Source organism: Pelodiscus sinensis, chromosome 1, assembly GCF_052426305.1.
Source record: "Pelodiscus sinensis isolate ZL-2025 chromosome 1, ASM5242630v1, whole genome shotgun sequence".
In the NCBI taxonomy this organism is placed as follows: Eukaryota; Metazoa; Chordata; order Testudines; family Trionychidae; genus Pelodiscus; species Pelodiscus sinensis.
The window spans coordinates 348,118,478-348,143,573 of NC_143052.1; the positions used below are offsets into that span (position 1 = coordinate 348,118,478).

General features: G+C 54.5%; 2 protein-coding genes across 4 annotated transcripts; one reads left to right on the plus strand and one right to left on the minus strand.

Annotated features, from left to right (window-relative positions):
• Positions 1–3,086: 3,086 nt before the first annotated feature.
• On the minus strand, positions 3,087–12,878 carry LOC102446246 (folate receptor alpha). 3 transcript variants are annotated; one of them, XM_006111768.5, is made up of 5 exons: positions 12,706–12,878; positions 8,697–8,838; positions 7,189–7,377; positions 5,109–5,244; positions 3,087–3,588 (listed from the first exon to the last, which is right to left on the minus strand). In XM_006111768.5, exons 2-5 carry the CDS (start codon positions 8,832–8,834, stop codon positions 3,314–3,316), a joined length of 738 nt encoding a protein of 245 aa, XP_006111830.3. In that variant the 5' UTR covers positions 8,835–8,838; positions 12,706–12,878; the 3' UTR covers positions 3,087–3,313. The 3 variants fall into 3 exon arrangements, with proteins under 3 accessions (XP_006111830.3, XP_089631937.1, XP_075775756.2); XM_089775811.1 differs by lacking the exon at positions 12,706–12,878 and adding an exon at positions 11,246–11,393; XM_075919641.2 differs by lacking the exon at positions 12,706–12,878 and adding an exon at positions 9,482–9,636.
• Positions 12,879–17,636: 4,758 nt separating this feature from the next.
• On the plus strand, positions 17,637–24,294 carry ANAPC15 (anaphase promoting complex subunit 15). The gene is made up of 4 exons (XM_075919645.2): positions 17,637–18,069; positions 21,701–21,760; positions 22,856–22,993; positions 23,818–24,294. Exons 1-4 carry the CDS (start codon positions 17,950–17,952, stop codon positions 23,863–23,865), a joined length of 366 nt encoding a protein of 121 aa, XP_075775760.1. The 5' UTR covers positions 17,637–17,949; the 3' UTR covers positions 23,866–24,294.
• The last annotated feature ends 802 nt before the right edge of the window (positions 24,295–25,096 follow it).

The window sequence follows — 25,096 nt, forward strand, 5'->3', positions numbered from 1 at the left end:
CCCAGCGCCAATCGCGCCCCGCCTCTCAGTCACTTCCCCCCGCCCCTGCCAGGCTTCCATCTGGCACCCAACCGGAAAACCAGGAAATACCAGACATTGCATATGTCCGGTATTTTCTAGATTTTTCCTGAAAACCGGACACTTGGCAACACTACGACTATTTTTTTCGGAAGAGGAAATGCAAATGAAGTGCTCATTTGCAAATCTCATGCTCTCCTTTGTGTATTCTCTTCCGATCCTTTTTGCGGAAGAGATTTTGGTGAAAAAAACTGCAGTGTAGACATAGGGTGGTTAGGTGTCCAGTATTGAACTGGACAGTCCAGTATTTTTGCTTCCTGTCTGGTAAAAAAATTCAGAAAATACCAGACACCTAAACTGTCCAGTATTTTCTGAGTTTTTTTTCCTAGCCAGGAGGTGAAATCCTGGGTGCTCACCAGGTTCTGCAGGAGAGCTGTCTGGCCGGCAGCTTGTTAGGACCAAAAGCCTCAAAAAGCAAAGCATTTCTTAAAGGGGCCATGCTGTTTTTTTCCTGGTTATTTTTTGGAGGGGGTGGGGGGGAGGGTTCAGTATTTTTTGTTAAACCATCTGGCAACCCTATGTAGACGGAGCCATTTGTCGGAAGAAAAACCTTTTGTGCAAGATCCTGTAAATCTCATTTTTTGAGGAACAAGGGATCTTGCACAAAAGGGTTTTTTTTCCAACAAATGGCCCTGTCTACACTGCAGGGGGGTTTTCCGCACAAACCTCTTCTGCAAAAAGGATCAGAAGAGAATATGCAAATGAGAGCACAAGATTTGCAAATGAGCACTTCATTTGCATTTCCTCTTCCAAAAAAACAAACAGTGTAGACGTAGCCTTGGTGTGTGGGTTCCACATGCATGGTCCAGGACAGATATTGGTGCATTTATTTCTGCCCCTAGACAGGAGAGGGTCCTCCAGTCATCAGCATCCACCAGACACGGATCTAAAACCTCCCTGAAGCCAAAGCATGCAGAGGCTGGTTTCCAGGGAATCCCAGGCTAAGCAGATTCATGCTGGTGATCCCTGCTAGTAGTTATGGGCAGTGTTTGAACCCATGCTGCACTGGCCCCACCCAGCTGCCCACTCTTGCTCCGATTAGTACAGAGGTGACCAGCGCCAAGCCAGCTGTGTCAAGGAAGAGACGAGCACAGACAGCAGGGCTGGGAGAGTTTATTTTCCCAGAATCGCAGGCACAAGCATCCAGGGGCTCAGATTTCCAGCAAGTCGCCATTGTGGTCCCTGGGGAGTCTGGCTGGCACTGTGGTGTTGCGGCTGGCCAGCAGGGACCAGGACGGCTTTTGCGTTTGCTCTGGACAGTAGGAGGTCGCCTGTGTCTGCAGCCAGTGCTGGAAGCATTAGCAGCTATCCTGTGCGGCTCAGAGTCCAGTCAATCGCCATGGGGTGCAGAGAGTCTGGCTCCACAGCCCAAGGGCTGTCAAAAGCGAACGCCCTCAGCATCACGGCCATGCTGGGCAGAACTTCCAATGAGTCTGCTGCCAGTGCGGGGGCAGGGAACTGAGACCCCCTCGGGGAGCCAGGCACAGGGATGGGGGAAGCTCAGACCAAAGAGGAATTGGACCAGCAGCCCTAGTGGGGTATCTCCCGCCTCCTGTCAGCAGAACCCAGCAGCTAGGGGTGAGAGGAGCAGGCTGGCAATGGCTCAGTGCTCACACGGGACTCCTCCCCCAACAACTCAAGTCCCTTCCTCTACTCCCAAAACCACAGAGAGGATGGTCCCAGGGTAGGCTAAGAGCCGGGGGAGGGAAAGGGAGGAGTCACCCATCTTTCCAGGGAACACAGGGATCCAAATAGGACGGAGCCTGGAGAGACAGTACAGCTGGCCAGGAGGATCCAATACCCTTGTTCTCCTTGCAATTCTTACCCCCCCCCCCTCCACCATCCCAAGGCCTGTTACCTGCACCCTTCACAGTCTGCCCTCCCCCACCGAGCCCCCAGTATTTGCTCTCTTCCCTTTGGGGTTTCTCCGCCTCTGCCAATCCCGTCAGAGGGCTGAGGGGCCCTGGCACCCAGGGGGTTGAAGGCTCCAGAGTTCAAGGGTATCTGCCCTGCTCCGGTCCCCCAGACAGGAAGTGCACCAGCCAATGGGTCCCTGCATGTTCCCAAGCTCAGCTCCCCAGGGACAGAGGGCAAGTCCCCACAGAGCCCGCTGGAGGAGAGGAGCATGGCAGGAGAGCCCAGACCATAAACCCAGGGAGAGACGTTTAAGGGCAGGAGAGAACGAGGGCTAAGCTGGCTCTATAGCCTCTTGTCCGGGTTAGGAACTGTTAGAGAAAAGAAACTGCCCCCCCAGTAAAAAAAAAAAAAAAAAAGTTTGGCCAGGCCGCTCTTGTTATAGTGGGCTGCAGTACTCCTTGAGAGAAGCCGGCCGCACCCTTCCTGCATACCATTGCCTTTAGAAAAAGGAAAGGTGTGAAAAGGGGAAAATAGCCTCAGACTCTCCCACCTGTCACCTTGGCGTGAGAACTGCCGGGCTTACCTAGTCGCATGAAACCTGCACAGATTCAGCCCAACCCCTGGGACACAGACCCCCCACTTGGTGACCATTGGGCCATATATGGTAATATGCAAGCGCGGGAAAGCAATGTGCAGATTTGGGGATAAATACCCATGGCACAGTTTGCTCTAAGAGGTCTTCGCAACACACGTACCACCGTGCATGTGCCTTCTCATACACTTCAAAGCGCTGCCGGCCTGATCAACTGACCAGCCACCTCCCCCGACTCTCGGGCGTAACCAAGACCTTCGCAACCGAACCGATATCTGTGAAATGTTTAGTGTGCTGTGTAAGTTGGTATGTATGATTTGATTTTTTCTTGTTGTATAAGCTTAGTGTTGTAGTTGTTTGTGGGTAGTGCATAAGAGTTTGTAGTTATCACTGTTATTTAATTACTGTAGCTGGATATTTTAAGATTAGAGACTATTCCCCTTGCCAGTCCCATCCCTATATCTGACACGTATTACTAGAAACCATAGAATAAATATAATAAATACTGTAAATTCATTATTAACACGGTCTATTAAAAATCTTAGAATAATACTATAAATTCACCACTGTCATAAATAAATATTTTTTATTTGATAAAATTGTCCACCTGGTTCTGTCCTTCCCCCCCTTGGGTATTCATTATCGGACCTGTGATTCTCGCGACAGGAAAATTCTCCCGTCTCTAGAGCAGAAATGCCCCCTGTATAGGCTGCCAGAGTCCAGAGCTAGCTTCCTTTCAGTCAAGCTCCATCCCTCGGAAGCGGAGGATCAGCTGCTTTGGGTTGCTCAGAACAGAGCCAGGAGAGCAGGCGGCAGCAGCAGCAGCACAGCCCACGGTGCAGGAGAGGCATCTGCCCTGTTCTGGGCATAGTACTTGGCCACAGCCACGTTGGGGTTCCCGTTGGCTGGGTCGAACCACATCTGGATGCAGCGCCCGCTGCCCCGGTGCTCCTGGGTGTATTTGTAGGAGTTGGACCAGATCTTCTCGCACAGGTCGGCCGGCCGGGGGAAGACGTACCGGAACGGCTGGCACATGGAGCCGCGGGGGCAGCGGTTGGTCCCTGCAGGAGGAGGAGAAAGGGCGGCAGTGAGCAAGCTGTGGCTAGATGCCACCTAGCGAAGCTTGCACATCTCTGGTGCCGGGCACCCGCTGCTGCCGGGCACCCGCTGCTGCCGGGCTACTGCCTGAGCTGGCAACAGCCCAGCTGGCTGTGGGAGAAACTCTCCTCCCCAGCGAGATGAAATGCAAGGGCTGTAGCCACGCCCCTCACAGCCTGGATTGATCCTAGAGGGGCTGCCTGCGTTCTTGCCCTGGACTGGAGGGCTTGCTTTCGTCTGATGGACAGTTTAGTGCCACTCAGAATGAGACACCTAGATGTGCTGGGGATGGGGCTGGCTCCCCCCCCCCCCCCCGAGCTCTGCCAAGGCACCTTGAGCCTCTCCTGGGAACTTCTGTGAACTCAGCCTTTGCTGATTCCAAGGCCGGGAGGAGCCACGGTGATCATCTAAAGCAGTGTTTCCCACTTTTATTTGGCCCTTTTAAACTCAAAAGAATTTTGTGGAACCCCTAACAGTCCAATATATGGACATCCGCGCTGAGTAGTGACATCACCCCCACACCTTGGCTAAGCTGGCATTACACAGGGACCCTTATCGTGGCAAACAACTGAAAATTGTTTTCAATAAAATTCACAAATGCTTAAATATTAATTTTTTAAGAATCACAGCATGTTATTGTAATGGAATTCTCTCGCAGAACCCTTATTTTCGCTTAGCGGAACCCCGGGGTTCCACGGAACACCAATTGGGAACACGGCTCTAATGCGACCTCCCGCGCACACAGGCCAAGGCCCTGCCCCCAACTAGTCCCCAGTGCAGAGCTTTCAGGACAAACAGCCAATTCAGGTTTAAAAATTACCACCAAAGACGGCTCCATCACAGCCTTTGGCACTCCCACCCAGGGACTCGTCTCCAGATCCCAGCCCCAGCCTGAGGGCTGCTGTCATCAAGGGTGGGGAGAAGCATGTGCCTCTCTTCCAGTAGGGTTGCCAGGTGTCTGATATTGAACCAGACAGTTCGGTATTTTCACCTCCTGTCCGGTAAAAAAATTCGGAAAATACCAGACACCTAAAATGTCCGGTGCGTTGTGATTTTTTTCCCGGCCAGGAGGTGAAAAATCCCGGCCAGGAGGTGAAAATCCGGGCTGTCTGGCTCAATACTGAAGCAGCCTGGCAACCCTAGTGCTTACTGGGTTCTGCAAGGGAGCTGTCCAGCCCCATGCAGGGAGGCAAGATAGCGGGCAGCTGCCGGCAGCCTGTTAGGACCAAAAAGCCTCACAACGCATTTCTTAAAGAGGCCACACCTTTCCCCCCCCCCTTAACTCTCAGGGTCCTTTTTTTCCTGGTATTTTTTCTGAAACCATCTGGTAACCCTACTTCCAGTGAGAAACACCTGAACCTGTACAGCAAGGTGTGACCCACCCTCCAGCCAAGAGCCCTTGCCCCCTCCCCCAGCTGCAGCAGCCCCACTCTGCTCTGCAAAGCACGGGGTGGGGTGGGTTTGCTCCCGGCCGCTCACTAACCTGCGGTCCAGTTCCAGCCCTTGTGCCAGTTCTCCTTGCAGGTGATGGCGTCCTTGCAGTCCTCCCACCACTGCTCGCAGTCCTCCTTGCACAGCGGCACGTGGAGGATCCTTTCCCGGCGCCAGCTGTTGTCCGCCTGTGAGGGCACCAGGCTGGGACATCAGGGGGAGCTCAGGGAGCAGGTGTGGAGGGGGGGGGGGAGGAAGTGTGCCCTTCCCCTCCCCTCCCCCCATCTCTAGTGCCACTGCTTGGGGCCAATGTGAATCCCAACAGAGCCAGGCCCAGGGAAAGGGGGCCTCCCAGCACCCCTGAGCGACAGGCAACCCATGTAGGACACCCAGGCGACAGGCTGCCCAGCTTGGTGCCCAGGGAAAAGTTGCTGCATTTATTGCACAGCCTCAGGTAATGTTTTTTTCCTGTAGCTATATAGGAAGGCCTATAGACAGGTTGGAAGGTCTAACGCCTTCCTCTGCAGCCAGAGTGAAAACAGCAGCCATTGACTGGAAAGCAGGGTGTCACAGACTCACATTCCATCTAAACTGCACTACAATAGTGTCACACCAGGCTATTCTGAAGAAGATTCCATCCCAATGACACCCACTAGCACTCGATAAAGAGACAGATCTCAAGATGGGTAAAGAAAACTTAGTTTGACAATGTTTAGTCTGGCAAGAAATTGTTTCAGTTGTTGGGGTGGTGGAATCCTCATTCTGTGATTATGGTCCTCACTTTCCTATTGTTTGTCTGTATGATCCCTGTCTGGTTTTTAATTGTTTCTGTCTGCTGTATACTGTACTTAACGTTGCTAGGTGTGACTCAGTTGAGGGGTCTGACTGGTTAGGTAATTCTGTGACCGGAAGTTACGATTGGTTAGTAAAATTTCAGTAAAATAATTGGTTAAGGAAGAGCTAAGCAGGACTCAAGGTTTCACTATGTAAACTGGCCCAGAAGGAAGTTCTTGGGGAACCAACTCCAGGACACAGCTCCAAGATCAGAGCTGCCAGACCTCCATCCTGTGCCAATGACTGTGCAGAAACTGGAGTCTTCCTGATGGACCTGATCCCGACCAGCCATCAAGCCAAGGTCATCTGTCTCCCTGGGAGCAGTGAGCACTGTGTGCATTCTGGTTCCAACAATTAGAGAGTACGTCGGATATTACTGTGTAAGACTCTTTCGCTGGTAAAAAAATCCCACAAGCCCACAGAGTGTAAGTCTTCACCTAAGCCTGCAGAAGGGAGAAGGTAGGTGCCTATAGTGGAAAGGTGATGCCTGAGACCTAGGAAAGACTGAGGGTGGCTGCCCCTAGAACGTGTGAATTGACAGAGAATTTTGTGCTGTGGGTAACAGGCAGTGTCAGTCCCAGATATCCTAGCCCAGCATTGGTGCAAGGCTCTGGAGCCCCTGACAACAGGGGGGTGGCAGAACCCAAGGGTGCTGTCTAAGGAGTCATTCCTCAGTGCAGCCTCCCAAGCTCCGGAGCCCTCTGAGCCCTAGTCTAACTAGGGTTTTATTTCGAAATAACCCCCCGAAGGCCAACTTTATAAGCGGCGTGTCCCCAGTCCCACGCTCGTTATTTCGAAACAACGGGTCACTTATTTTTAAACCTCTACACCTGCGTTCCTCGAGGAATAATGCGGTGTTCGAAATAGCTATTTCGAAATAGCAGTAGCACGGATGCTCCGGCGCCGCTATTTCGAAATAATTGCTCCCCAGAGTAATTCAAATGAATTACTCCCCCGTGCTTCCTGAGGCTCTACGTCGAGGTCACAAGTCCGCGTTAACGGAGCCTGCCTCGGACTAGTTTCTGGGCTTCCCCGTACTGTGGACACGCTGGTTTGAATTTGTTAAATTAGGAGTTATTAATTCGAATTTAGTAATTTCATAATAGTTCCCTCTTGTCGACATGGCCTGACACTGACTGCTAGCAGAGAATTGAACCTAGGGTCTTCGGCTGCGAGAGCACCAGCCCCCAAGCTCAAGCTGAAGGAGCAAACTGCTGGGCCCTGCCGCTAGAGGGAGCCGCGAGCAGCCCAGCAAGTCAGAGCTCTCCCCCACCCAATGCCCAGTCCCTGCCCCTGACCTGCTGGATCCAGGGCCCCAGGTTGGGCGAGCACTCGTACAGACACGTGTCCTGGATGAAGTGCTGCTTGCACTTGGCAGGCATCACTCCGCAGTGGTTCCAGTTGAAGTTGTACAGGTAGGACTGGTCCTGGTGGGCCTCTGTGCTGGTGTTGGCCGTGCAGCAGGCGTTGTCTTTCCACAGGGCACACTGTGAACAGAGACAGGTCCACAGGGGTTTAGGGGGTGGCAGGGCAGATAGGATGCTGTGGGCACAACAGCATCACTGGCCTCCAGTGGTGCATCGTGGGACTGCTCCTGCAGGAGAGTTGCCCAGGCAAGGACAGCGGAGCGCTGCCGACTGGCAGCAGTGATGCATGGAACAGACCCCTCAGATATTTCTCCCTGCTTCATTCTGGCAGAGGAGCACAGGGAGGGGCCCACACAGGTACTGCCCACCCTCCCTATGGGTTTGAGTGGGAGCGAGGTGCCATGCCAGGGCCCCCTGTATCCAGGCTGGGCAGTGCTCTGAGATGTCAGGAACTCTGTCTGCCCCTTACACAGCCCAGGCAGGGAAAGTGCCCTGGATGCAGAGGGGAAGGTTAGGGGTGAAGTGAGGCAGGAAGGGGCATTCACTAAAATGCTTAGTCCTGTCAGGAGGGTAGGAGGCAGGACTAGTGACCTCTCGAGGTCCCTTCCAGTCTGGTGACTATTGCTGTGGTGTGTTTCACAAATAATTTCAGACGCACGTCTCTGCTTAGAGGCCTGGAATCACATCGTTAGCTGCCATCTCAGCTTCTCTGCACTCGCACACGGTGGGTCCCTCTCTCGCTCTGCCTGCCTGAGTTCTCTCCTGCCCTTACTCTGTTCTCCAGAGCATGCAGAAACCAACGCAAGGGTAGCAATACACCACCGGGCCACCCTTATTACTGTGCTGCTGCTGGCCGGGCCCTGCCTTCGGAGCTGGGTGCTCGGCCCGCCTTTGCTGCTCTCCAGCTACCCAGCCTGTGCTTCATTTGTACCCGGGCTAGCTGGGGCTGAGCTTTGGCATCTCTTTCTATACAAATCAAGCATCAGCAGGGCCCGGAGGGGGGCGGGGATGAAGAAAAAACCATGGGAACCAGGGAGATGGGGTTGTGGAGCCCTGTGGGAGCCCGGGGCAAGGCGGGGGAGTGGGGAAGGGGGAGGAGAGCACACAAAGGAATCAAAATACAAGGTCACCCATGGTAAGGGTAAACGTACCTTCTGTAAGGTTGGCCTGGGCTTGCCCTATGGGAAAGGGACGTAGAACCAGGCACCACGCGTAGAACCAGGCACCATGAAAACACTCTTGGTGCATTGCAAACACCTTCCCTGTAGCACATTGGTCCCCCCCAGTCTCCCCTGCTAAGGCATCAGTCTCTAACAGAAAGGAACCAGCCCTGCAAGGGCCGGTAGGTCCAGAGGCTCTGTCATTCTGCTCCCACCATCTCTCAGAACCGTGGGTGGTTTGGACCAGGCTGACGTGTCACCAGGCCAGCACTGCGGTACCTGCTGATACAGCTTCCCCTCTGGGCCCGGCCGGGTTTTGTGGTGCTTGGCATCCATGCAGATGTTCAGCACCGATTCCTTCGCAGCAGCGGCGACGCAGGCAGCCAACAGCCCCAGCACGACCCCCGGCACCACCATCTTCCTGCGAACAGAGTGGGGGGAGGACCCATTAGAGCAATTGCACGGATTTGACTTTGCTCTGCCCACTAGAGCGTGCCCTGCATTGCACGGGGATTGTGTTTGCACGCCGGGAATGCCCTACTAAGAGCACCAGTGCTAACATGTGAGAGTTGGGCGCTCTATGGAAACCCAAGAGAAAGGCACCAGCTTCCTGCAGCTTTTACATCCTACGCATCTCAGGGGGACAATGGGCGCACCCACCTTTCTGACGTCTCCTTTGTCTGGAAAGCACGGGTGGTGGGTGAACCTAGGGCTGGGAGACCCCACCCTTGTTGCCCATGGTCCCATGTGCTGTTGGGCAGCCCCCCGGAGCACAGGTGGCTCCAGTCTCCCTCCCATCACAGGCAGCTTGAAGCCCGGCCTCCCCTCCAGAGTACAGGCAGCCCCAGACTTTCCCACCCCCCAGCACAGGGAGGGCAGGCAGCACATGGTCTTGGCCCTCCCAGGGAGCAGGCAGGTCCCTACTTGCTCCCAACCCCAGAGCATGGGGAGGGCTGAAGCCCAGGCAGCCCCAGGAGACTGGGGGGAGCCACACTGAAAGGGAGAGCTTGGGGGCAGAGCATGGGTGGGACCGGCCAGGCGTTGCCTTCCTCTGCCTCTCATACCTGCCACCCATGCTTGAAAGTCTCACTGGATGCTCAGAGATGAGCTCCTGCTGTCTGGGTCTCCACCTTTGCTGTGAGCTACTCTCCACCCCACAGCCACCCAGGGCCCTCTCCTTCCACGCCACTGTATCCGCAAACGACGACACAGAACTAAACCACTCACTCTGGTTGCGTCATCTGACCCTTGCCCAGAGACACACATGGTTGAGCACCACGGTTTGAGCCAGCGGATTCCTGGCCAGCTGATATCAGCCTCTCAAAGTTTCTGATCAAGAGCAGAGAGCAGTCCTCTGGCATCTTAGGGTGCGTCTAGACTACATGCCTCCGTCGACAGAGGCATGTAGATTAGACAGATCGGCAGAGGGAAATGAAGCTGCGATTTAAATAATCGCAGCTTCATTTAAATTTAAATGGCTGCCCCACTCTGCCAATCAGCTGTTTGTCGGCAGATGGGGCAGTCTGGATGCACCGCGGTCGACGAGCCTTTGTCGATCGGTGCAGGTATGCCTCGTGAAACCAGGTTTACCTGCACCGATCGACAAAGGCTTCCTTGTCCACCGCGGCGCGTCCAGACTGCCCCGATCTGCCGACAAACAGCTAATCAGCTGTTTGTTGGCTCAGCGCAGCAGCCATTTAAATTTAAATGAAGCGGCGATTATTTAAATTGCCACTTCGTTTCCCTTTTTCGAGTAAACTAATCTACATGCCTCCATCGACGAAGACATGTAGTTTAGACGTACCCATAGAGACTAACGAACATATTAGCTCATGCACTTTCATGGGCAAAAACCACTCCATCAGATGAGTCTGAATGGAAATTACAGAAACTAGAGTACACACACACACACACACACACACACACACACACACACACACACACACCCACCCCCCAGCAAAAGAATTGTAGGATCATTGTTAATGAAGCTAATTGAGCCAAGCTAGATGTGTCCCATTCATAGCTTTTGATGTGTAAATGTGAATATCAAAATCAGGGGAAATTGCTTTTGTAGCGTGTTAATAGGGTTACCAGGTGTCCGGTATTGAACCGAACAGTCCGGTATTTTCGCCTCCTGTCTGGTAAAATAATTCAGAAAATATCCGACACCTAAAATGCCCGGTACTTTCTGATTTTTTTCCCGGCCAGGAGGCGAAAATCCTAGGCTGTCTGGTTCAATACAGAGGCAGCCTGGCAACCCTAGTGCATACCGGGTTTCACAGGGGAGCTGTCTGGCCCAGCACAGGGAGGCAAGATGGCAAGTGGCCACCGGCAGCCTGCTAGGGCCAAAAAGCCTCACCACACAGTTTTTAAAAGGGGCCATGTCGGGAGTGTTTTTTGTTGCTTAACAACTCTCAAGGTTCTTTTTCTTCTCAACAAACTTTTTCCTGGCATGGTTTTTGTTATTGTTTTTCGGTATCTTTTTTTAAACCATCTGGCAACCCTACATGTTAACCAGTTAATATCTTTATTCAGGCCCAAGTTGATAGTGTTGAATATGTAAATGAATTCCAGGTCAGCTGTCTCCCTCTATTAACTGGGAGATAAAATTCCTTTGTAGAAGGATGGCTATTTTTAAATCCATTATTGAATGTCCAGGGAGGTTACAATGTTCCCTTACAGCAGTGGTTCCCAACTTGTGGTCAGGGGTCTGTGGAAAACTTTTAAAAGTAAGGACTGGACCCACCACAGTGGGCCTAATCCATACTTTTCCTTTTCTTTTGCTTCCCTCCCCCCAGAGCACGGGGAGAGACTGCAGTTGTGCACACCAGGATGCGGCTTGCTTTTGATCCCGTTCTCCGGAAGCTAAGGGAGTGGGAGAATGTGCTTGCATGCCTCGCACGCTTGGCTGCTGCTGCACCGCCCCCCTCCGTCGCACTCCAGGTCCAGGAAGTGAGTGCTGATGTGCAGCTCTGCAAAGGAGGTGGGCGGGCTCAGAATGTTTTAGCGCACCTAAGAGGAAACACTGGTCATGTCTATATGCTAGAGCCTTCAGCTCCAACATACTCCAGCCTTTGCATTAAGGGAGAAACCCTTCAGGTATCAGTGCCATGCCCCGAATCCCACTGGATGCCTTCCTCCCGTGGCATTACCCCTGCCTAGCTCATCTCAGTGTTCTCTGGATGCATGCCACCCGGGCACAAGACTGGAATCCCTCCATTGCCACAGGGGGAGAAGTAGGATTTATAAATCATTTGGTCAGAAGGGACTGTTGTGATCCTCTAGTGGTCTGACCTGCTGCATAGAACAGACCAGCTGCCCCAAATTAATTCCTGCTAGAACAAGAGCAAACCTTTCAGAAAAACAGCCTGTCTGGATTTGCAAGTGGCCTGCGATGCAGAGACCACCACGGCCCTTGATAAAGTGTGCCAAGAGTGAGTTACCCTCACTGTTGTGAATCTAAACCTATTTCCAGTCCCAGCTGATCTTCATCTTCCAGCCATTGGGGGCTATTAGACCTTTCTCTCCTAGATCAAGGACCTCTATCATCACATTTCTGTTCCTCATGGAAGTACTTGGGAACTTACACTTGGGTAAACTAACCAGCTTTCTCTCAGTGAGGAAGGTTTTCCAGTCCTTCAGCCCTTCTTGTGACTTTTCTCTTAGCCGGTTCTAATTTAGCAGTAAGCTAGTCTGGTAGCCCTTTAACTGAGGGTGGGGGAGGGAAATTAAGTCACTATCTTACACCTAGTGCTGCCTGGTTACTGTTATCTTGTAAGGTTGGGACAAGGAAACCAGACTAGTCAGTTACACACTAGCGAGAAGTTAGGCTGTAACGATTACAAGTTCTTGGGAATTTTAAAAGGAAAGTAAGAACTATTTATTTTCGCCTTGGGTAAACTGATCTCTACATCCCCTTAGCTACAGTTTCTACAGCTCTTTGAATGCAGGAGATGGTATACAACCTAAAAGCGATGCTATTATATTACTCCCTCCTTTTTAAAAAATAAAAAAAAATACTTGTCAGCCTCCCATTTTTCTCCATTGATTTCCTCCATCTTCAGGTATTAGCCCAGAAGCTACAAATTAAGGACCTTTTTCCTACAACAGCCTTATATGCCTTGACACTTTCCACATCCAAAACACAGAAACAAGATTGCACCCATCTCCTGTATATAAAAAGCAGAGTCAAAGCGAATTACATTTACACCTAAATTCTAGACAGAAGACCCCCCCAACCAGCCTTCATCAGAACAGAGAAACAAAATAAAACATCAGGGGAACATACCTTACAGGAAGGCCAGGCCAAAAGAAGTTCGTTCTCCAACTGCTTAGCAGAGCAGGATATACCACTAGAGTTAATAATAGCACAGCTGTGAATGCTTTGTTTTAATCAGCGCTTGTTAAATTCCAAGGTAGTAACAGAGAAAGAGCTCCCTGTGTGTTCAGGGGGGGAAGCCTAGCCCAGTGGAAGAAGACAATCCAGCTCTTCATTTCAAAGGTCAGCTGTCTGATCAACCCTTGGCCAATGATTATTATAGAGTCCTATCTACTGCACTTTTCCATGGCTCTGTATCTTGTGTGAGATAAAGGAGTCATAGACCCACTTGTTCAAACTTCTCCCTTCTAATCTTTCAGTAACTAACCCTCTCACCTGAGGAATCTGCTTAACCTGCGTTTGCATTGACCTGAGATACCCTGTACAGACCAGAGATCCTTGCTGTTGGAGAGGGGGGGTTGACTTACACCAGGGGTGTCCAAACTTTTTTCAAAGAGGGCCAGATTTGATGAAGTGAACATGTGTGAGGGCCGACCATTTTGCCTGACATTCTTTGAACCATTAAAATTAAATGTAAATTAACTATTTTATGCAAAGTTTATTGCGAACGGCACACTTTTCATTTCGTCACATGGATGACAAATCTAAACAGGTGTTAAATCACTCTGCCTTTCAGATCTGAAGGCCAGATGAAAAAAAAATCCAGGAAGCTGAAATATGTCAGGAACATTGTAAAGTACATTACATATTATTGGTAATAAAGGTTGTCTGTCAACTTTTAAGTTCAAAAAATATGAACAGGAACATAACACCAAGTATACATGTTGTGTCCAAATATATTTATAACTGATTTAGACCAACTGACATTAACTGAGATTTTACAATGTATTCATCGCAATACATATGGATTCGTTGGGGGCCACAAAAGATAGATATTGCCAAATTACCTGTGGGGCCGTATTAAACCGGAACACGGGCCGCAATTGGCCCGCGGGCCGGACTTTGGACATGCCTGACTTACACGCTGACATGTAACCCAGGCCTTCTGTGGCTTAGGCCAGCCCCCTGTGCACCAGAGCAACCTGCCTCTCCCCAAGCTGCTGGGGGATCACTGCTTTGAATCCTAGGGATGTGCTGCAGTCACACAATGGGGAATATGTGAGGCACAGTGGCCTAGTGGTTACAGCCCCACAGTGGCAAGCAAGATGGCCTGCTTGCCTTTGAGCTCTGGGTGAGAAAACCCAGAGAACCAGCTGCTCTGGTTATCTTTGCTCCAGAGATGTTATCACAGCAGCAAAAGTACCTGATAAAGTGGCAGGAGTAATACACTCAGGTGAAACTCCAGGTAATCTTTATGGCAGTGGCTCTCCAAGGTCATTGCACCATGATGCCAAATGACAAAAATTATTACATGACCGCAAAGCGGGGACCTGATGTCTCAACCCACCTGAGCCCAGGGCTGAAGCAGCTCAGATTTCAGCCCTGGTGATCCCATTAAAATGGAGTTGCAAGCCACTATTGCAAGGAGAATAGTAACTGAGATGTAGCCGTGTTAGTCTGGCCTTAATGAAACAAAAGACAGGACTATGCAGCACTTTAAAGACTAACAAGATGGTTTATTAGGTGATGAGCTTTCGTGGGCCAGACCCACTGCCTCAGATCAAATTGTGGAAGAAAATTGGCATGACCATATATACCAAAGGATACAATCAAAAAAAGCGAACACATATAAAATTGACAAATCAGATTTTAGAACAGAGGGCAGATGAGAGGGGGAGGTTAGTGCCTATGAGATAATGTCTATGAGTGTCTATCGCCCCTAATATCATTATCACATAGACACTGTGAGCTGTATTTGCAGGAGCTTGCAGCACATGGAGCCCCAAGGGATGTACCACACAGAGACGCACATGTTGACCCTGGGAGACAGTCATTTTAAGTGGCATGAGGGGGCCACGGCAGACAAGGCAGAGGGTCCCGCTGGGCTGCTGGCTGGGCTAGTGAGAGGCGTGGGGTTTAGGATGTTTTCTAATTTTCCATGGGATCTGTGCTCACTGTGCTTTGTCTGTTAAGTAAAGAACAACACCGTCAGACCCGGAGCAAAGCCTTGTCTAGAAGTGTGGGTGTTAAATGTTCACAACTCCCACCTTGCCTCTGAAGGAGTTACACTGTACAACAGAAGTGTCACATGTTTGGGTGCCGCTCTGGGAGAAGGGGATGTTTAAGTGCCAGGGTGTCTGAAAGGCCAACCCCCAGGGACTAGGCAGGTGGACAGCAGGTTCCAACACTCCACGAGGGGTGACAGATAAAAGGACTGCACCCTGACAGCTGACACCTGTGAGAAAGGACCCTAACCACTGCACCATCCTGCCTCACCCCAGCTATCCTCTAGGGGACATTGGGAGGAGTTCTGCACAGGACACCATCCCTATAGGCATCACATCTTCCTAGCTTTGCAAATCCAGGGCTTCTGAGTCTGAAAGAGTGGCACTGTTACCCCCATGGGGCTGTTTCTGTCCAAATGAGGTAAGGCGTTTTTATTCACAACTAGCCTGGATTGTCAAAGGCATGTTGTTAACTGACTGATCTCCACCACATACATGGGAGCTAGGGAATAAGGCTCCTTGCTCATGCCAAACTCACTAGGCCATACCTGTCTGGATGCACCTGGCTCACTTGCATCTGAGTGCACCAGGCTTCAAGAGTCCATGCCTTCTGTAAACAAGCCAGCCACGATAGACTTTCACAATATGTCCCCCAACTGCATGGAAGAACTTCCCCGGACTGAAGCTGAGTTGATTGCACAATCATCTTGGCTGTGGCACAGAGTTCTGGCTTTATGACAGCAGTAAGAATGAAATTACCCAAAGTGTTAAAATACCGTTAACTCTTTCACTGGCCAACTCCTGCTCCCTTGCAGCCTCTGGAAAGATGAATACACCCACGCTTCGCATGCGTATATATCCTTGCCAAACTGAAGTTTCCACTTCATGCATCTGACAAAGTGGGTGCCAGTCCAGGAAAGCTTATACCCAAATAAATCAGAGGACTCCTCATTATTTTTTCTGAAACAGACAAACACAGGGACTAACAATTGTCATGGGATAAGAGGGAAGGTCCTCTCATGGACTGATAACTGGTTAAAAGACAGGAAAGAAAGGATAGGAATAAATGGTCAGTTTTCAGAAGGGAGAGACATAACTAGTGATGACCCCCAAGGGTCCATACTGGACCAATCCCATTCAACCTATTTATAAATGATCTGGACAAAGGGGTAAACAATGAGGTGGCAAAATTTGCAGATGATACTAAACTGAAGAAAGTTAAGACCAAAGTAGACTGTGAAGAGTTTCAAATGGATCTCACAAAAGTAGGTGACTAGACAACAAAATGGCAAATGAATTTTAATGTTGATAAACACAAAGTAATGCACATTGGAAAAAAATCCAAGTATACATATAAAATGATGGGAACTAATTTAGCTATAAACCCTCCAGACAGATGTTGAAATTATTGTGGATAGTGTAAAGATGTTTAGAAGTGGGTAACTGACTAATCATGTACTCAATACAATTTGTATCGACTACACGATTAGTCGATAAGGGGCCCTGCTACGGCTCTGCACCTTAAACGTAGTAAGAGCCATTTAAAAGGCAGAGCCGCAGCAGAGGACACTGCACGAGTCGGGTCGCAGCAGTTCCAACTCGCACCGGGTCCTGGACCACTGTTGGTCAGGGGATTCTTACTACACTTAAAAAGCAGAGGTGTACAGGTTCGGGACCCAGCGTGAGCCGGGACTCAACAGTCCCAGTTTGCAGCAGCTCCCCTGCTGCGGCTCTGCCTTTTAAAAGTAGAAAGAGCTGGGCAGCTTTGACTACGTTTAAAAGGCAGAGCCACAGCTGTAGTGGAATTTGCCCCTTGCCCGAAAAAGATAAGGAACTAGCCTAACAGCAATTGAGGGCCCACTAGCTTGTGAGCAAGAATGAAGCTGTATTTCATATTTTCTAACTTGTGACAGGCACAAGCAGGCAGAAATCAGAAATAGCTATGAGAAAGTAAAAAACCGCACATAGGCATAAGATAAGAGTACCCCTCCCCAGTTACTGGAATGTCAATCGTGAACGTTAGAAATAATGTATTGCTGTGCTTTAACCAATGAAATGTAAAAGCCAATCAAACTGTTATTCATGTATCCGATAAAAGGCTATGCACAGAGCAGCATGGGGTCGCTCCTCGCCATTTTTGCTGTAAAGCTCGAGGGGACGACCATCAGCGCTGATTAATAAAGGTCTGGTAAATCCTCCTTCGGGCATCCGTGTCATTCTGTTACACCGGTTTGAGTCCGGTACGGTTACACAGCGGGGGTAGGTCCAGGACCCAACGCGAGCTTGTGCTGGGTCCTGGATCGCTGCGCCTCTGCCTCACCTGCCGGCTTTTAAGCTGGCTCCCCCCAGCATCAGCTCCTACACCCCCCACCCTCCGATACAGAGGCAGCAAGGCGGAGGGAAGCGAGGAGTGGAGTAGTGACTCCACTACCAATGAGCCTGGGTTTGTCGGTTAGTCGACGGCTCTAACCCGCCGGGCGGACAGACATCCACGCTGAGCGCAGCCCAACCAGCCAGGGAATAGCCTAGGGCCGGGCTCGCCAGCATCCGGCCTTGGAGCTTCCGGCGCAGGACACAAAGGGAGACGTGGGGAATTCTCTCCGGAGGATGGAATGCCGATTGTGACGTCACAATGACCACGTGTGCGCCGCGTGGTGGCTGAAGCCCCCCTGGCAGCCCCGCTTCTCGCCGCATCCTGACTCCCGGGTGGCCTCATCTCCCAAAACATGTATGGGGGGGGGGGGGGTCTGATGGGGGAGGGATTCCTGCCCCCCCCCCGCCAGGCCCCGGGGGGGGGGCTGCCTCTTGACAAACCCCACCCCCTGGGCTCGCGCAGCGGGGGGGGGATGAACCAGCCCCGCCCGGTCCCCACGCAAACCCGGCGGCCCACAGAGCCCGGCCCGAGCCGCCCCCGCCTGGCGCATGCGTGGAGTCGCCGCTGCTGCCGCACGGTCACTTCCGGCGCGGGAAGGAGTGCTTCCGGGTTAGCCTCCCCCCCCCCCAACCACTGTGTGCCCGGCTAGACTCGGCTTTCCGGCGTGTGGAGCCTTCTCGGGCCACCCCCACGTGACCCACGCGAGAGCCCCGCCCCTCCCCTGCGGGTCTCCCGCCCCCCCCCGCGTGGAACGCCCCTCCCCCACGCGTGACCATGTCCACGCTCTTCCCCTCGCTGCTGCCGCGCGTCACCGAATCGCTCTGGTTCAACCTGGACCGGCCCTGCGTGGACGAGAACGAGCTGCAGCAGCAGGAGCAGCAGCACCAGGCCTGGGTGAGCCCCCCCCCGGCACAGGGACCCCCCCCGGCTCCGGCAGCCTGGGTGAGCCCCCCCCCCCGGCACAGGGACCCCCCCCGTGCTCCGGCAGCCTGGGTGAGCCCCCCCCCCCGGCACAGGGACCCCCCCCGTGCTCCGGCAGCCTGGGTGAGCCCCCCCCCCGGCACAGGGACCCCCCCCGTGCTCCGGCAGCCTGGGTGAGCCCCCCCCCCCGGCACAGGGACCCCCCCCGTGCTCCGGCAGCCTGGGTGAGCCCCCCCCCCCGGCACAGGGACCCCCCCCGGACTCCGGCAGCCTGGGTGAGCCCCCCCCGCACAGGGACCCCCCCCGGCTCCGGCAGCCTGGGTGAACCCCCCCCCAGCATAGGGACCCCCCGGGCTCCGGCAGCCTGGGTGAGCCCCCCCCCCGCACAGGGACCCCCCCCCGGCTCCGGCAGCCTGGGTGAACCCCCCAGCATAGGGACCCCCGGCACCGGCAGCCTGGGTGAGCCCCCCCCGGCACAGGGACCCCCCCGGCACCGGCAGCCTGGGTGAGCCCCCCCGGCACAGGGACCCCCCCGGCACCGGCAGCCTGGGTGAGCCCCCCCCCCGGCACAGGGACCCCCCGGCTCCGGCAGCCTGGGTGAGCCCCCCCGGCACAGGGACCCCCCCGTGCTCCGGCAGCCTGGGTGAGCCCCCCCCGGCACAGGGACCCCCCGGCTCCGGCAGCCTGGGTGAGCCCCCCCCGGCACAGGGACCCCCCGGCTCCGGCAGCCTGGGTGAGCCCCCCCTCCCGCACAGGGACCCCCCCGGGCTCCGGCAGCCTGGGTGAGCCCCCCTCCTCGGCACAGGGACCCCCCCGGGCTCCGGCAGCCTGGGTGAGCCCCCCTCCTCGGCACAGGGACCCCCCCCGGCTCCGGCAGCCTGGGTGAGCCCCCCCCCGGCACAGGGACCCCCCCGTGCTCCGGCAGCCTGGGTGAGCCCCCCTCCTCGGCACAGGGACCCCCCCCGGCACAGGGACCCCCCGGCTCCGGCAGCCTGGGTGAGCCCCCCCCGGCACAGGGACCCCCCCGGCTCCGGCAGCCTGGGTGAGCCCCCCCCCGCCACAGGGACCCCCCCCGTGCTCCGGCAGCATGGGTGAGCCCCCCTTCGGCACGGGGGCCCCCCCCCGGGCTCCGGCAGCCTGGGTGAGCCCCCCCGGCACGGGGGCCCCCCCCCGGGCTCCGGCAGCCTGGGTGAGCCCCCCCGGCACGGGGGCCCCCCCCCCGGCTCCAGCAGCCTGCGTGAGCCCCCCCCGGCACGGGGACCCCGGGCTCCGGCAGCTTGGGTGAGGCCCTCCCCCGGCACAGGGACCCCGCGTGCTCCGGCAGCCTGGGTGAGGCCCCCCCCCGGCACAGGGACCCCCCCCGTGCTCCGGCAGCCTGGGTGAGGCCCCCCCCCGGCACAGGGACCCCCCCGTGCTCCGGCAGCCTGGGTGAGGCCCCCCCCCCCGGCACAGGGACCCCCCCGTGCTCCGGCAGCCTGGGTGAGGCCCCCCCCCCGGCACAGGGACCCCCCCGTGCTCCGGCAGCCTGGGTGAGGCCCCCCCCCGGCACAGGGACCCCCCCGTGCTCCGGCAGCCTGGGTGAGGCCCCCCGGCGCAGGGACCCCCCGTGCTCCGGCAGCCTGGGTGAGGCCCCCCCCGGCGCAGGGACCCCCCGTGCTCCGGCAGCCTGGGTGAGGCCCCCCCCGGCGCAGGGACCCCCCCGTGCTCCGGCAGCCTGGGTGAGGCCCCCCCCGGCGCAGGGACCCCCCCGTGCTCCGGCAGCCTGGGTGAGGCCCCCGGCACAGGGACCCCCCCGTGCTCCGGCAGCCTGGGTGAGGCCCCCCCCCCGGCACAAGGACCCCCCCGTGCTCTGGCAGCCTGGGTGAGCCCCCCCTGGCACAGGGACCCCCCCCCCCCCCGTGCTCCGGCAGCCTGGGTAAGCCCCCCCTGGCACAGGGATCCCCCTGGGCTCCAGCAGCCTGGGTGCACAGTGGGGTCCCAGGCAGGGGTGGGACTGGTGAGCCCTCCAGGGCTGGAGCAGCTCCCCTGCTGCTCCGGACTAGGGCCGCCAAAATGCATTGAATTAAGTAATTGTGAAATTCAGCGGTTACAGGGGGACGGGGTCGCTCCACGGGATGTGGCGTGCGTAGGGAGCTGTAGGGTCCCAGACCCCTGGACAGTCCAAGCCCATTTTAAGCTGGGACATAGGGTCCAAGCCCCTGTGTGCCAGAAGTTCTCTGGATATATCCCAGAGTTCCTTGGGGCAACCGCCTTAGTCCTACCTATGCTGACAATCTGTGATACAGACGATTGCAATCTGTTGCAAACAGAAGCCACTCTCCCCTTTGGAAGGAGTTCAGGTCAGCATTAAGCCATTGTCTGCAAGCACATTAAGAACAGGTCTATGCTAGACCTGGCCGGTCAGCTTTAGGTACGCAACTCCAGCTACGTAAATAGCATAGCTGGAGTCGACCTTAGCTTGGCACTGTCTCCACAGCAGAGTTCGATGGGAGAAGATGCTCCTGTCAACTTCCCTTACCCTTCACAAATCAAAAAGTTCCAGTGCCAACTGGGGGCATCCTCTGCATTTGATTTAGTGGGGCCTTACTAAATCAAATGCCAGAAGATCAATCTCTAATCAAAAGAAACTTTGCCTCATTTCAAAAAAGATATCTTGGCATTGAAAGAAGTTCAGAAAAGCGCAACAAAAATGATTAGGGTTGTGGAATGCCTGCCACATGAGGAGAGGTTAATAAGTTTGGGACTTTTCAGCTTGGAAAGACAGATGAAGGGTGGATATGATAGGGGTTTATAAAATCATGACTGATCTGGACAAAGTGAATAAAGAAGAGTTGTGGGAAGGAGTAAATACCACAAGAACTAGGAGTCACCAAATGAAACTAAAAGGTGAAAGGTTTAAAACAAAAGGAAGTACTTCTTCACACAGTGCAGAATCAACCTGTGAAACTCCTTGCCAGAGCATGTTGTAAAGTCCAAGATTATAACAGGATTCAAAAAAGAATTAGATAAAGTCATGGAGGTTAGGTCCATAAATGGATGGGTAGGAATGGTGTCCCTAGTCTCTGTTTGTCAGAAGCTGGAAATGGATGAGAGGGGAGGGATCACTTGATTCCCTGCTCTGTTCATTCCCTCTGGGGCACCTGGCCTTGGCCACTATTGGCAGATAGGCTACGGGCCTAGATGGTCCTTTGGTCTGACCGAATATGGCCGTTCTTGTGTTCCTGGTAACTAGCACAGCCAGATTTTGGTGTGAGGCATGTAACACAAGACAACATTTTAAGCAGTCCCACCCAGAAGTGGCTGCATTTCAGCAGCAGGTAAAATGATCTTTATCCTTGAATCTTCCATGACCCGAGAACTGCAGGTTACTTAACAACTGGCATAATGGATCATTCAGTCGCTTTATCTTCTCTGGTATCCTGCCTCTGCCAACAGCTGCTCCCAGAGGTGTTAAAGGGTATATTGTGCAATATCTTCCTGGAGAAAACCACGGCTGATTTTTATCCCCTTCAGACAGTTGATTTGCAGGATACTGTGCTTACATGTTACACAACATTGGTGTTTTCAGACTGACGTTCCTTTGTATTTCCTCTCCCCCTCACAGCTGCAGAGTATAGCAGAAAAAGACAATAATTTGGTCCCTATAGGAAAACCTGCCTCGGAGGTAAGAATCGGATGCCCTGTTCTGCGCTGTGGGGTTTTGGTTGTTAAGAAGGGAAGACAGAGACCTGGAGGTTGTGCGGTTAATGAGCCAGTGTGCTGGGTTTTTCACTCAATAAACAAGTCACGCTGAGGTTTTATTTGGGAGGGGAATTTAGTGTTTGTTTCATACTAGCCAGTTGGGAAGCAGGGGGAATCGGTCCTGCTCCTGGCGGGAGATGGGAAGCCTTGGAGGGATCAAAAAGGGCACTGGGTGCTGTATCCTGGGGGAGGGCCAAGGGAGTTGTAGGGCAAGCCCACCCCACAGCAGCACCTCCTGTCCTTCATGACTGGGCTCCACTCCCTGTTCAGAGCATTGCAACATGACTCACGGGATCGCAGTGCCAATGAGGCTTGGCCCGTCTGTTCCTCTGTTGTGGTGCCCAACGGGTAGTTGCCTCAACCTTGTATACCAGGTGCAGTGTTCAGAGCAAAGGAGCGGGCCCAGCTGTCTCTGCGAATGTGTCTTACTCTCTCTAGAGCTGCCACTAGAGGGCGTAGGAACACTCTGTCCATGGATGAATGCGGGAGTCCGCTCCAGATAGACACTCCCAGTGATCTGCACCTGCCTCCCCTCCCTCTGAGTGGGAGCACCAAGGAGACCCCATACTCAGCCCCTCAGGCTCACTGTTCTTGCTAGCTCCCTCTTCTGGAAGCAGGGAGGTTCCTTGACAGGAAGTGGGGTGCATGGGGAGTGATCTGATGGTGCTCTGCATCTCTCCTGTGGTCGGTAGTGATGCTGTTCCTGCGTGGCTCTAGTGCCGAGTGTGGAGGGAATGTCTCCAGTTCCCCAGCAGGGGCGCTGAGCTGCTAAGGTGGGGGTGAAACGACAGGCTGGGAGAGATCTGTGGGCCCTGATGGGCGGGTGAGTGCGCCCTGAGCGAGCTGACGACTGGGTGCTAGTGCAGGGGGCTCTGGGCCAGAGGCTCGGTTGATTCACAGTCTAAGGAAGACAAGAGCAGCAGAGCCTGGGACCGTCGGGTCTCGAAGCGGAGCGAGGGCTAGCTGCAGAGCGGTGCTGCGCTGGGCTGACAGCTGTGGGTTACCCTGGTGTCTGCAGCATTACGATGAGGAGGAGGAGGAGGATGACGAAGATGACGAAGACAGCGAAGAGGATTCTGAGGATGACGAGGACATGCAGGACATGGACGAGATGAACGATTACAACGAGTCCCCGGATGACGGGGAGATCAATGAGGTATGGGGGGGAGGAAGCTGGTGTGTGGGAAGACCCCAGTGCATGGGGAGGTGCACAGAGCGGTGGCTGGGGAGAGACACACCACCCACTACCTCCATCCACTGACTGCTGAATGGCAGCAGTACCCAAGCAGGCTCCTGGGGAGCAGGCCAGGTCCATCTGGGCATTTCCCTTTCCCCCCAAATTTCACATGGGAATGAGCCTGCCTCGTCATCCAATCCCAGTTCCACGCACTAGCTCTTATCCGGTGGCACAGCCTGCACAGATCCCTTGCCAGCACCTAATAGAACACCCCCCACATCATTCCAGGGGTCTGCCGGCAGGCTTCTTTCACTGCCCTTCTGGCAAATCTCCCCCCGCTGCAGGCACCCTGGTGGGAGTCAGGGGAGCTCCAGGGATTGGTGGTGTTTCCGGAGGCTGGCAGTAATGCCGAGCTGTCTCCGGTGAGCTTTCTAGTCACGCCCCCGTGAGCTGGGGCATGTTGCGTGCCCAGTCTGACAGACAGAGGCACAAAGAGGTTAACCTGTACCAAGTCACTTAGCGCCGGAGCTGACAAGAGAACCCAAGAGTCCTGCCTCCCATTTCCAGTCTCCCCCCCACCAGTGTTCTGTATAAGCTGAGCGCTTGAGCAGCTGCCCAACTGATTGGCAGAGCTCCCACAGCTGGTGGTGCACATCTGCACATGCCTCAGTGCCCATAAAATATATTCCAGAACATTAGAGGGAACATTGCCCCATACCACCTGCCGTCCTCTCTGGGGGATAGCTGCTGGGAATGGACTTGCTAAAGCTGAGGGACTAGCCGTCTTGTTTCATTTGCCCAAGGTGGACATGGAAGGAGCTGAGCAAGACCAAGACCAGTGGATGATCTGACCCAGCAGCAGCTTGACCAGGTTAAAGGCTGCTGGCATCCGCTGGAGCTGAAGGAGGGTGGTAGAGCCCTCCGTCTGGCTCGGCGTGGCCAGTGGGCGTCATGGGCCGGCTCGGTCAGTGCAGGGTCTGATGGACAGCAGCACATAGGGAAGGGCCCCCTCTGCCGTCCGTCTCATGGTGATTTTATGAACGGTGCATGGAACAGAATCTGATTGAGCTTCGGGCCCCGCAATGGAGCCGGCTGGAGAGACGCTTTTGTCACGGTGCCTACGCATGTTGCTGCCTGTGCCAGGGCAGCTCCTGTTGCCCACCCGCTCTGCATGGGATCACGGGCGGCCGGTGTGGGATGGAGTGGCTGGGGCTGGCTTTGTGCGTCTCCGGCTCTCTCAGAAATGTGGGGGATTCCCAATAAATAACACATAGAAACAATTCTTTGAGGCTTTTTATTAGTAGTATTCCAGTAGCGCCTTGCAGCCCACTCGAGATCAAGGCCCCAGCGTGCTGGGTGTGCGGTACGTTTACCTGGCAAGAGGCAGTCTGTGCGTCACATAAACGGGCATCTCCCTAGCGTAGAGCCAGTGACCCGGGAACAGGTCTCAGATCACCTAATGGAAAGCAGCCGGGATGCTCCCCCGTCATTTCATTCCCATGGTGACCCATCAGAGAGCACTCGACAAACCTGAATGTAATGTCAGACTGCTCAGACCTGTCGTGCTGGGCCCAGGAAATCCCCAGGCCAGGCAGCTTAGCTCAGCTGGGCCATGGCTTTGTTACAGTCCAAGGAGCAGACAAAACCTCCATGTTTCTCGTGGGTTGGTTCACATGGCCGCGTCTGCTCAGCACATTGCAGTCAGGATGCCCTAACACAGGGGTCTCCAATCTTCTTACACCCAAGGTCACTTTTTAAATGTCAGGGGAAGCTGGGATCCACCCCACCCCTTCCTTGAGGCCCCGCCTTCTCCAATCTCCTCTCACTTGCTGTCCCCAGCCCTTACTCGCTCTCACTGGGTTGAGACAGGAGATGCAGACTCCGGCGTGGGAATGAGGGATTTGGGTGTGGGAAGGGGCGAGAGGTGCAAGCTCTGGGAGGGAATTTGGGTGCAGGAGGAGGTGGAGAAGGGGATGCTGGCTTAGGGAGGGGGCTCCTGGCCGGAGAGGGTTGGGATCAGGTGGAGGGTTGAGGTGCTGAGCAAGCCACGGGCTTGTGGAAGTGGGGGTGCAGGAGTTTGAG

Bases quoted from the DNA above. Each gene is read 5' to 3' on its own strand.
- LOC102446246 (XM_089775811.1), bottom strand. From the start codon at position 11,310: ATGCAAGCACATTCTCCCACTCCCTTAGCTTCCGGAGAACGGGATCAA. The intron at 8,839-11,245 runs GTGTGCACAACT...CTCTGTTCGCAG, and splicing joins CAAAAGCAAGCCGCATCCTG to GAAGATGGTGGTGCCGGGGG. The intron at 7,378-8,696 runs GTACCGCAGTGC...CTCTGTTCACAG, and splicing joins AGGGGAAGCTGTATCAGCAG to TGTGCCCTGTGGAAAGACAA.
- ANAPC15 (XM_075919645.2), top strand. From the start codon at position 17,950: ATGTCCACGCTCTTCCCCTCGCTGCTGCCGCGCGTCACCGAATCGCTC. The intron at 18,070-21,700 runs GTGAGCCCCCCC...TCCCCCTCACAG, and splicing joins AGCAGCAGCACCAGGCCTGG to CTGCAGAGTATAGCAGAAAA. The intron at 22,994-23,817 runs GTATGGGGGGGA...CATTTGCCCAAG, and splicing joins ATGACGGGGAGATCAATGAG to GTGGACATGGAAGGAGCTGA.